The following is an 11,946-nucleotide window of genomic DNA, read 5'->3' as shown; positions in this document are numbered from 1 at the left end:
CCAGATCGGCTCCTCCCGCCATGTCGCCGGATGTCTGGCCGCCCGCCGGACAGTCTCCGGTTGCTTTTCCCCATAGTTTCTGTTGCTTTGCCATCACCTTCATTCACGCCACCTGTGTTTTTCCCTTCAGCTGCACTCACTCAGTCAGTATTTAGTTTCCATTAGGGAAAAGGGAAATGGAAACACAAGGGGAAAACTCAATATGCCAGAAGCCAATGACACTTTCACTAGTTCTAACATACACATTCGTGCAACTTAAGACACATCATCAGTGTTGACACCTGGGTTCACTGGGTGTTTCGGGTCTCACAACAGACACCCTCGCCCAGGGGACCCAGCCGGGGGTGATCAAGTCCCGGCTTGTGTCTTAAGAGCATTTGCCCACGGGTCGCCCCGCTTGATCCACAGCCATCTGGACGCCTTTTCTGCTGCGTCACTGATGTTCTTGATGGCTCTCCTGTTTTGCAGTCCTTTCAGTCCCAGCATCTTGAGTCCCCTGATAAGAGACTGGCCAGCGAATCCTCTGCATCCGACCTCGATGGGGTTGCATCGGGTCCTCCATCCCCTGCTTCGGCATTCACTGGTCAGCTCCTCATACTTGGCCCTCTTCCTCTCAAAGGCCTCCTCTATCCTGTCTTCCCAGGGGACAGTCAACTCCAGCAGGACCACTTGCCTTGCTGTTTCCGACACCAGGACCATGTCTGGCCTGAGTGTGGTCACTGCGATGTTCTCCGGAAACTTGAGCTGTCTCCCTAGGTCGACTTTCAACTGCCAGTCCCTGGCTGTTGCCAGCAGTCCCCCTGGTTCGCTCCTGAGCTGCTGTGGCTTCTCCCCAGCCCTAACAAAGGCGATGGCCTGCCTTGTTGGTTGTAAGTGTTTGCTGGTGGAAATCCCTGTGCTGATGGCCTCAGCAATGACCCGTAGCACCTGGTCATGGCGCCACCGGTAGCGCCCCTCACCTAGTGCTCTTGGGCAGCAGCTCAGGATGTGCTCCAGCGTTCCAGCTCTTTGGCAGAGAGGGCACAGTGGGTTCTCAGCCAAGCCCCAGCGATGGAGGTTGGATGGGCTTGGGAGGACATCGTAGACCGACTGGATGAGGAATTTGATCCGGTGTGGCTTAGATCGCCATAAGTCTGTCCACGAAACCTTCCGGGCCGCTGCCTCCTCCAAACGGGTCCATGTCCCCTGCTGACACATCCCTACAGCCCTACTGCTGCGGACTTCCTCCACCCCTGCCCGGACCTCCTCCAGGATCAGCTGACGCCTCTCCTTCCCCTTGGCCTTGTTGTAGGAAGGCCTAGGGTTGCTCCCTAATCCTGCCCGCCCGGTTGCCACTGTTCCCACCAGCTCGCTGTGCCGCAAGCGGGACTCGGCCTGGTTTACTGCCTCTTCCTGCCGGTCCTCACCCCTATGCCAGCCGAGGAGACTTTGATGTCACTGGAGTCCCTATACAGCAGCACCTCTCTTGCTCGGGTAACCTTGAACTCCTCTGTCAGACTGTTGAAGGGTAGTTTAAGTTTGTTGTTCCTCCCGTACAAGGCGATGCTGCTAAGGCTTCGTGGTAGGCCCAACCACTTCCGCAGGAAAGAGCTGACCTTCCTCTCAAAGCACTCGACAGTGGTAATTGGCACATTGTAGACCAGCAGTGGCCAGAGGAGTCGAGGCAGGATATCATGCTGGTAAAGCCAGGCTTTAAATATGCCTGGTAGCCCTGACTTGTCCACTGCCCTCGGCCAGGTTCCCAACTCCTCTGATGTTGCTTGGAGTGCTGCAGTGTCCCTCAAGGTGCAATCATAGATATTGCCCAGGCTCTTGACTGGCTTCTCTCCCACAGATGGAATCTGTGGGAGAGAAGCCAGTCTTCTATTGAGAAGCGGTACTTCTCTGACACCTTCCCCTTTTTCACCACCAGGGACCTGGACTTGGCTGCTTGAAGTTCATCCGGGCCCAGCGGATGAGATGCTCCAGGTCTTGGGGGATCCATCTACAGCCCGGGACAGATGTTGTCGTCACCGTCAGATCATCCATAAATGCTCTGATGGGGGGCTGTCGCATACCGGAGTTGGTGAGTGGTCCTCTACATTCCACCTCTGCTGACTTCACCAGCATGTTCATGGCCAAGGAAAGCAATACCACAGAAATGGTACATCCTGTGATAATGCCTTTCTCAAGCCGATGAAATGCAGATGTTACTGTTCCAGAAGTGACTCTCAAACTGAAGCAGCTGCAATAGTCCAGTATGAGGTCCTTGATCTTGCCTGGAACGTGGTGTAGGTCAAGCGAGGTTTCCACCAGCTTGTGTGGCATGGACCCGTAGGCGTTGGCAAGGTCGAGCCGAAGGACTGCCAGGTCTCCTTTGTCGTCCCGTGCCTCCCGGATCAGCTGGGTGACAACTCCTGTATGTTCGATGCATCCTGGGACCTTTGGGACGCCTCCCTTCTGCACAGAGGTGTCTATATACGTGTTCCTCAGGAGGAACTCCATCAAGCGCCGGGCAACAATACTGAAGAATATCTTGCCCTCAACGCTGAGGAGTGAGATGATCCTGAATTGCTTGATGGTGATTGAGCTCTCCTCCTTTGGAATCCAGACCCCCTCTGCGTGTCTCCACTGCTGTGCCACCTTTCCCCTTCTCCAGATGACCCTGAGGATTGTCCATAGTCGCTTCAAGAGTCTGGGGCATCTCTTGTAAACCATATATGGCACTCCGCTGGGGCCTGGTGTTGAATTTGACACCAACAGTCCAGATGCTGGCTGCAGGGCAGCAGGATTTTGGTTGGTGTTGCTTCTTCTGGGTGCCGCTGATCCTACAAACTGGATTATGCCTAGGAGCTCCAGGTTAGATAGACGGCCTGAGTTAGCCCAGCTCCAATAGCTAACAACACCTAAATATGACTTGTGTGAAGTGTAGAAAGTGAACACATTTTCTTTAAGATACTTCCATGCGCATTGCACCTTGTATAATTCCTTCCACTTTCTAGAAAAATTGCTCTTTCATTCAAAGGTGTATTTTTTTGTCTTTTTATTATTATTTTTTAAACAGGCTGTTTTGATCATACAGTCACAGTAGATGTATGGCTGATTTGCACAAATATTTAAATTGGACATTGTGTAACAGTGACAGGAGACGCTGAAGTTAGCTCCAGGCGGGTCGAAATGTGAGGCAAGATTAGCATATTTTTAGATCCACATTCACTGAATGAAAAAAGAAGATGGAAAGTCATATCCCGAGTTTTTTTCCCTGGCAAAATCTTTAAGATGTACAATTTGGAGGTACATAAATTATAATTTAGAAAATTTATAACCGCTGGATTTGGCTCCGCTGCCATTAAGCCTTCAGCTGTCCTTGTTAAGAGGAGGCCAAGCTAAAACCTTTAATTATAGACTTTGATAATGTGCAGACGTCTAGACCACTAGGCAACGCCCCCGAAACTCGGCTTCATGCGGCACGGGTCATCTAATACGCAAAGCTTTCACATTGCTCGATGCAGGATGAAGTGGCAATTTGGACCCGCGATGGTAGCGGATCTCAGTGTGAAAACAGCTATACTCTCTCATACATGTCCTGGGTCTTCTCCAGGGTCTCCTCCCAGTGGGACGGGCCCGGAACACCTCACCAGAGAGGTGTCCAGGAGGCATCCTAACCAGATACCTGAGCCACCTCATCTGGTTCCTCTCGATGCAGAGAGGCAGCGGCTCTACTCCGAGCCCCTCCCCGATGACCGAGCTTCTCACCCTATCTCTAAGGGAGAGCCCAGACACCCTGCGGAGGAAACTCATTTCGGCCGCTTGTATCTGTGAGCTCGTTCTTTCGGTCACTACCCACAGCTTGTGACCATAGGTGAGGGTAGGAACATAGATTGACCGGTAAATCGAGAGCTTCGCCTTCTGGCTCAGCTCCTTCTTCACCTCTACAGGCCGGTGCAGAGCCCGCATCACTGCAGACGCTGCACCGATCCGTCTGTCAATCTCCTGCTCCATTCGTCCCTCACTCGTGAACAAGCCCACGAGATACTTGAACTCCTCCACTTGGAGAATGATCTCATTCCCAACCCGGTGAGGGCATTCCACCCTTTCCTGGCCGAGGACCATGGTCTCAGATTTGGAGGCGCTCATTCTCATCACAGCCGATTCACTCTCGGCTGCAAACCGCTCCAGTGAGAGCTGAAGGTCACGGCCCAACGACGCTAACAGAACCACATCGTCCGCAAAGAGAAGAGACCCGATTCTAAGGTCGCCAAACCGGACCCCCTCAACGCCCTGGCTGCGCCTAGAAATTCTGTCCATAAAAATTATGAACAGAATCGATGACAAAGGGCAGCCCTGACGGAGTCCAACCCTCACCGGAAATACATCCAACTTACTGCCGGTAATGTGGACCAAACTCTGACACCGGTCATACAGAGACCCAACAGCCCATATTAAGAGGTCCGGCACTCCATACTCCAGGAGCACCCCCCACAGGACTCCCCAAGGGACACGGTCGAACGCCTTCTCCAAGTCAACAAAACACATGTAGACCAGTTGGGCGAACTCCCATGCACCCTCTAAGATTCCTGCTTAGGGTGTAGAGCTGGTCCACTGTTCCACGGCCAGGCTGAAAACCACACTGCTCCTCCTAAATCCGAGCTTCGACTATCTGACAGATCCTCCTCTCCAGTACCCCCGAATAGACCTTACCAGGGAGGCTGAGGAGTGTGATCCCCCTGTAGTTGGAACACACCCTCCGGTCCCCCTTTTTAGAGAGGGGTACCACCACCCCATCTGCCGGTCCGGAGGAACTGTCCTCGATGTCCACGCAATGTTGCAGAGGCATGTCAACCAAGACAGCCCTACAGCATCCAGAGCCTTGAGGAACTCGGGACGGACCTCATCCACCCCCGGGTTCTTGCCACTGAGGAGCTTTTCGACCACCTCAGCAACCTCAGCCTAAGAAATGGGAAGCCCCAAATCTAAGCTCCCCGACTCTGCTTCCTCATCGGAAGGCGTGTGGGTGGGATTGAGGAGGTCCTTGAAGTATTCCCCCCACCAACTCACAACATCCCTAGTTGAGGTTAGAAGAGCACCGCCCTCACCATACACGGTTTTGACAGTGCATGGACCCACCGGATGGTGGACCAGAATCTCTTCGAGGCCGTCCATAAATCGTTCTCCATGGCCTCACCGAACTCCTCCCACGCCCGAGCTTTTGTATAGGGATGTAACAGCCAGGATAGGGAAAGCAAGAGCAGCCTTCATCATGCTTAGGAACGTCTGGGCCTCCAGAGTGATTTGCATAGCCACCAAACTCCGGATCTTCAACTCAAATGTCAAGTCAGTATTGCTCTACGGATCCGAGACATGGAGAACCACAAAAGCAACACAACACAAGATACAAACATTTATAAACACTTGTCTGAGAAGGATCTTTAAGATCAAGTGGTCAGACAAGATCAGCAACCTGGAGCTGTGGGATAGAGCAGGACAAAACCCGGTGGGAAGCCAGATCCTCAAGAGAAAATGGTCTTGGATAGGGCACACCCTTAGGAAGACACCATCCAGCATCACAAACCAGGCTCTAACCTGGAATCCACAGGGTAAACGAAGGAGAGGAAGGCCAAAAAACAGCTGGAGAAGAGACACGGAGGAGGAGATGAGGAGCATAGGCAACAGCTGGCAAGACCTAAGAAAGAAGGCCCAGAGACGAGTGCAGTGGAGGACAATCATCGGTGGCCTATGCTCAGGCATGAGTAATGGGCCTAAGTAAGTAAGTAAGTAATATAGGTTACAATTTCTTCAGTCACTTGACACTTTGACTTGAGTCAAAAGACTTGAGACTTGACTTGTTATCTATATCTATATATCTATAAAACCAGATGAACCCAATAGGTTGGTCAGAATATAGTTCTACAATGGTCTGTGTTGTTTAGGCAGTATTGTTTTGACATTCTTCTTCCTGGTCTCTTCCCAACAATAAACCCATCCCATCCAATCTGCTGAACGGAAGTTCTTGTGTTTATTTTTGGGTATTTCTGAAGTATAATTGTCCTTAACAAGAGAGCTAAATAGCTCTTTGGTTAGTTTGGTGCATCTGAGGGATAAGCAGGAATGCAATGACAAATCTACACTTGTGTCAATGCCTGTCTTCCTATGACCAACAGGTCCTCAGACACCCCTCTTCCCATCAAGAATATCCAGCTCCTCCTCAGGGGTTTCAAGGCATTCTTTCACGTATATAGATGTAACCCACTGTCTCGGCACGTCCGCTGCCAGACCCTCTGCACCCTCCCTGGACTGCGTCGTGATTTTGTTTTTATGTGTCGTGTCGTGGAGTGTCGTGCGGAGGGAAGCAGGCACTGGAGACAGGATTCTGGATTGTAAGTCCGAGACCTTTCTCGTTATTACTCACAGTAACACCCGACTGCATGGTAACCACACTTACCTTTTGGGGGAAAGGTAGATGAACACTCATAAAAAAAATTAATCTCCTAGTCAAACAATAAAACGTAAAAAAAAATATATCACAAAATAAAATCGCTGCCAAACCATACAAAATACAGCATCTGTGAATAAATAAACCACCAACAAAAAACTTACATTTCCGTCCGGCTCACACTGCCCACACTTGCATGCTAGCCACACACTCACAGCCACATCCTACAAAGATGTCAAACAGTAAGAAATCACAACATTAAAAACAACAGCGGACTTTAGTCTGACATGTGACTGACCAATAAGCGTGAACAAATCAACAAAAAAAGGACAGTTTCAACATAATATCCGAATAAAAATGCAGGACGCCTGACCATGCAAAGGTAGATGAACACTAAAAAACATGGCATCCCACACGGGGCAAACCTAAAAAAACTACCTGTGAGCAATGCCACAGTGGCGTAAACAGGTAACTGCCTTACATAGAGTAAGTGTAAGGTTATGTATATAATCTCTCCAGCATGTTCAGGGTCTGCCCTGCAGCCTCCTTCCAGCTGGAGTCAAGTCGAGTCTTTTACTGTCAGATGCACAGAACAACAGAGTCGGACTGGGCACTGAAATTCTTAGGACAGGACACCGTACAGCAGCTACCATAACAAGATGTAACATGCCGTAACATGTCATGTCATGAGTACTCTAACAAAGACAGTAACAATAAATAGCCAATGTGCATACTACAAAATACATTTTACGCTAATTACAAGAGCTGTACTGAACATATAATACACATAATAGCCTATGCTAGTCTAAGACCTATACTAACCTAGAACACAAGGTAAAATAAAAAGTACAATATTGTGCAATATTGCAAGTTGCAGTGCAAACAGCAGTGGATTTATTTTTTATTTACGTATCAGAAAAACCTCCAAAGGGACGCAACCATGAGCCAATCGGGGGCTAAAATGTGACTGAAAAAAACGTGTTGCATGGAAACTGAACAAACAGATGACATGGAGAAAAGGGATAAATGAGCTAGATCACGGACAGGTTTGGTCACAAAGCTCCCTGAGCTCTGCAGCTTCTCTACTCGGCCTCTTTCTCCAACGATGGAGGAAACTGAACTCTGCTTCCCACACATCAACTCCTCCTGTAGGAAGCAGAAGCGCTCACACACTGAGGCTGTGCTTTCTTACACCTTACTGTCCTTCATCTCTCTGCTCACTACAACTCTCAACCTGCTCGTCATCGTCTCCATCTCCCACTTCAAGTACCAACACATTTATTCACCTTATCCAAGTAACACAAATAAATGAATGTGTTTAACTGCTGAAAATATTGTTTCATTTTACACTGCTTTTACTGTTTGCATGTTAATCATATGTGCTGATTGTTTAATGTGGCTTTTCAAAAACTGCTGAACAAAGGATTTGATGTGATGCTCCTGTTTTACTCCAGGCAGCTCCACACCCCCACCAACCTCCTCCTCCTCTCTCTGGCTGTCTCAGATTTCTTTGTTGGGCTCCTCATGTCCTTTCTGATCATCCTCACAGACGGCTGCTGGTTTCTCGGTGACCACACATGTGCCCTCTATGGCAGCGTAAGCTACGTAGTTACCTTTGTTGCAGTGGGAACAATGGTGCTCATATCAGCCGACCGCCATGTGGCTATCTGTGACCCTCTGCATTACCACCAGAAAATCACTGTCAGAAGAGTCTACGTCATTAATGTCCTGTGCTGGACCTGTTCCGTGTTATACATCTCTGTGATGTTTCGGGATGAATTCAAACAGCCAGGCAGGTACAATTCCTGCTATGGAGAGTGCGTCATTGTGTTTAACTACACTGATGCAATCATTGACTTTATTTTGCTCTTTGTTTTCCCCGTTACTGTCATCATAGTTCTGCATGTGAGAGTTTTTGCGGTGGCTGTGTCTCAGGCTCGTGCAATGAGGTGTCATATTGCAGCGGTCACGCTCAAGCGCACGTCGGTGCACGTCAGGAAATCTGAGATAAAAGCTGCCAGAACTCTTGGTATAGTTGTTATTGCATTTCTCATATGTTACTCTCCAATGCCCTGCTCGTATTTTGTTCAAAAGGAAAACTCACTAAACACTGCATCCTTGCCAATAGAAATCTGGCTTTTACATATAAATTCTTGCCTGAACCCATTGATCTATGTTTTTTTCTATCCCTGGTTCAGAAAATCTGTTAAGCTCATTGTTACACTGAAGATACTTCTGCACGGCTCCTCTAAATACAACATACTGTAGAGAGACGGTGTTCAACACCAGAGCCTGAAGTGCCTATATGTCTTCAAATGACATTAGTTTTCTCTCTTTAGTCCTTTAACATGGTGTTACACCATCTTCACTGTAACCCACGTACTCTGTTAATGGCCTGAGTCAAAATAAATGTTTCGAGCATTCATGCATCTATAGTATATTTCTTTTAAACATTAAACAACATGAAACATAAACGCGTTTTATATACCACTTGAAAATCAAAACTTAATGTATTTAAATGAGCCAGTCATACAATTCTTCAAATGTATTTAAATGTAGGGTCCTGAAATCCCTCTTGCTAAACAATACTCTGTTATATTAGCTGCAAAGCAGTGCATAAAGGACATGCTGCAGCTGCGGGTATCAAATAGCAGGCGGGTTAGCAGGTGAGGCCTGTTGTGGAGTAAGACAGCTGCTGTGTTTAAAGTAGAAAACAGCCTCATCTTTGTTTGTGACTGTATCATTTATGGTGTGAAATTTAAAGTACTTCCAAATACCGCTTTGCTGTATTCACGTTAGCAGGCTGAAGTAAATGGACTGTAAATAGTCTGTTCCTATGTGGCGCTTTTCTACTTTGTTTTACCACTCATACAGCACTTAGTGTGTCAGACCTGAACTTTAACCAAGCAGGAGGGTTTCCTCTAAGTGCATTTTATGAGAGATTTCTTTATCTAAAAGTGGAAAGGCCTCAGACTACATTTTACACCCATCAGGTAAATAGTTTAAACGCCTTATATGTGGCCAATAACATGATACATTATGAACAGCTGGAAGTCAGACTGGATTTATGGTGTAGGAAAGATTAATCCATTGTTCTGCCAGTTCTGACACACACACACATAAGGCCTATATTCAGAAGAACTGTTGAAAACATGATAAATGCAACCTGCTGAGTTAAAAATAGCTATGAATACTCTGCTTTGTTACTCTTCTTTGGGCTCAGCCTGTGAGTGATCGGCCACACCTGAGCTTTCCGTCTGTTCCCCCCGAAAGGTAAAAGAAATAATCGGTCACACTATTTACAAAGAATCTGTCAAACTCATTCCTGCCTTGTAACATTCCAGAGCACATCTGTCCTCAGATGGGATGTTTCTTCTTTTGTGCTACGCAAGTCTTTTAAACACAGTACACGTCCAACCAGTTATCTTCTGTCATGTAAAAATAGAAAGTACAAACTCTTTGTAATGTTTTACATTTCAGGACAAAACAGAAAATCTCCGGTTGTCACAATGAGGTGAAAGAAAATCTGGTTCTAATCAGGTGTTAAAGGGATAGTTCGCCTCTTTTGACATGAAGCTGTATGACATCCCATATCAGCAACATCATTTCTGAACATCTCTTACCCCCTGCTGTGTCCTGTGAGCAGAGTTCCAGCCTCGTTTTGGTGTTGATGAAGGTAGACCGGTTAGTTGGCTGGGGTTTAAAAAATAAAGCGTTTTGCTTCTCAGAACAATATGCGTTCAACAGAGTAATACATTTGCATCACAAAATGGTTCTCCAGGAAAAAGTCAGACCTCGCATCGCTTGGCCCTATTTTCTCTCTCTTTGTATCACTGCTTGCTGTGTAGACCGAAGTGCAGACCGAAGTGCAGACCGAAGTGCAGACTGTGCTTCCAAGCAGCAAACACCGTAACAGGCGTGGCTGTCGGCAGGTAGCTGTACGCATTGATATGAAGGGAGGCAAAAATAGCGCCAAGCGATGGTGAGGTCTGACTTTTTTGGGCAATGACAGTAAGACCTGGAAAGGGGTGATTGGAAGGAACGGCCCCCCGATCTGAATCACAGTGTTTTGTTATTGGACTTCTGTGCTTGTCATGGACTGTCCATAGAACACCATGTTCAGGCATAAGGGTGTCCATATGTGCACTTGGCACCAGGACGCCCTGGGCCGCAGCTGATGGGTACCGACAGGCCAAGCGGAACGGTTGCAGAGGCTCTGGGGGTAAGCGGGGCTCTGGGTCTGGGTCTCTTTGCTCAAGCTGCTGCCCCCACGACCCGATCCCCAGGGAGGGGAAGATGATGGATGGATGGGCCCCACCCCACTTGGCGACCGACCACTTAATTACTCTTTCGGTCGCACTCCGAACAGTTGACTGACACAGCTGGCAATGGACATATGCGTGATTAGTTATGACTGATAATAATCATAGAATGAATACACAAACATCATCAAATGAATAAATAGTTCTGTCAGAACCACTCTCCTCAAAACGAGACGAGAAACAGAGACGAATTTCAGAAGCTTATTCTGAATGCATACAATTTGTGTTTGGCGGTATGGCTCTGTTCGGAGGAAGTTCCCGACTTTTCCATGAGCTCCATGGAAGCCAGACAGGGAACAGCAGCATCCTCAGGTGGAGTGCCTTCCATTTGCTGTAAAGGCAACAAACCCCCTGGAACAGAGCAAGCAACAATGAACAACAGTATGACATTGTTGGCAATGAGTAGTCGGTGGAGCAGGGGAGGTGGTGGGTGCAAGCAGAGAGCAAAAAAAAGCAGTGACAGCAAACCAAGTTTAAATGAAGTACCCCAAATGCCAGCATCCAATTGCGAGCAGGAGCTGATTACCCAATTGAGCGCAGCTGGTTGTGGAGCCATAGGGGTTGGGTCGGCGTCAGCCAATAGGCAAAGGGCGCATTGACTACGTGGTCTGCCAGAACTACCGCGATGCTCCATTTTTGTACCATAATTACAGAAAGAGGTTACTGGCACTTCACTTCCATGAAAGCGATCTTTACCACGTCCTCTCCTGTCCGGCTATATTTGGTTCCATTTTTTTTGCAGTATTTTCGTTGATTCAGTATGTTTAGATTATTTCTTTATCAAATCACTGATAAGTGATTTCAGGGGGGATTAGGTGGGAGAGCAGAGCCTTGACACTGCTCCAATTACACATTGTGCCTTGTTGTGCTCGAACCATGCATATTGTTTGAGGTTAGGATGAGTTCTGTCTAGATAATGGCGAAAATGAGGGCCTCAGACAGCAGGTGCGGAGGAGAGATTGGGTTTGGGCCCCGTACGCATTGAATGATACAGAAGTGTATAAGAGGTTGTCACAAACTGAGGTTAAAGGGAATTTCCATGCATGCTGAAAATGTACATGTCTCTGTGACGGTCTGTTCAATAAATTCCCCATAAGAGGCTGACGAGAGAAACCGTGGAGCTTAAATGCACAAGAGACCAATAAACAAGTTATTTCAGTTGTGGTGATTGATTACAGGAAACCATGAGTGTGTGGAAGAGCTAAGAGATCC

At 47.8% G+C, this 11,946-nt stretch overlaps 1 protein-coding gene and 1 pseudogene across 1 annotated transcript; one reads left to right on the top strand and one right to left on the bottom strand.

Annotated features, from left to right (window-relative positions):
• Positions 1–348: 348 nt before the first annotated feature.
• Positions 349–4,816, bottom strand: LOC142396055 (uncharacterized; annotated as a pseudogene).
• Positions 4,817–5,239: 423 nt separating this feature from the next.
• LOC142396054 (trace amine-associated receptor 8a-like) lies at positions 5,240–8,680 on the top strand. Its single transcript, XM_075478596.1, has 4 exons — positions 5,240–5,313; positions 5,404–5,742; positions 7,490–7,678; positions 7,867–8,680. Exons 1-4 carry the CDS (start codon positions 5,240–5,242, stop codon positions 8,678–8,680), a joined length of 1,416 nt encoding a protein of 471 aa, XP_075334711.1.
• Positions 8,681–11,946: the final 3,266 nt, after the last annotated feature.

Source organism: Odontesthes bonariensis, chromosome 12 (genome assembly GCF_027942865.1).
Source record: "Odontesthes bonariensis isolate fOdoBon6 chromosome 12, fOdoBon6.hap1, whole genome shotgun sequence".
Taxonomy (NCBI): domain Eukaryota; kingdom Metazoa; phylum Chordata; class Actinopteri; order Atheriniformes; family Atherinopsidae; genus Odontesthes; species Odontesthes bonariensis.
This window is presented reverse-complemented; position numbering and strand designations above follow the sequence as displayed.

What these genes read in the sequence shown, in the direction of transcription:
- LOC142396054 (XM_075478596.1), top strand. Translation starts at nt 5,240, where the DNA reads ATGCTTAGGAACGTCTGGGCCTCCAGAGTGATTTGCATAGCCACCAAA. An exon ending in ATCTTCAACTCAAATGTCAA is followed by an intron (nt 5,314 to 5,403) that starts GTCAGTATTGCT and finishes TTGTCTGAGAAG; the next exon opens with GATCTTTAAGATCAAGTGGT. An exon ending in GTCTCCATCTCCCACTTCAA is followed by an intron (nt 7,679 to 7,866) that starts GTACCAACACAT and finishes GTTTTACTCCAG; the next exon opens with GCAGCTCCACACCCCCACCA.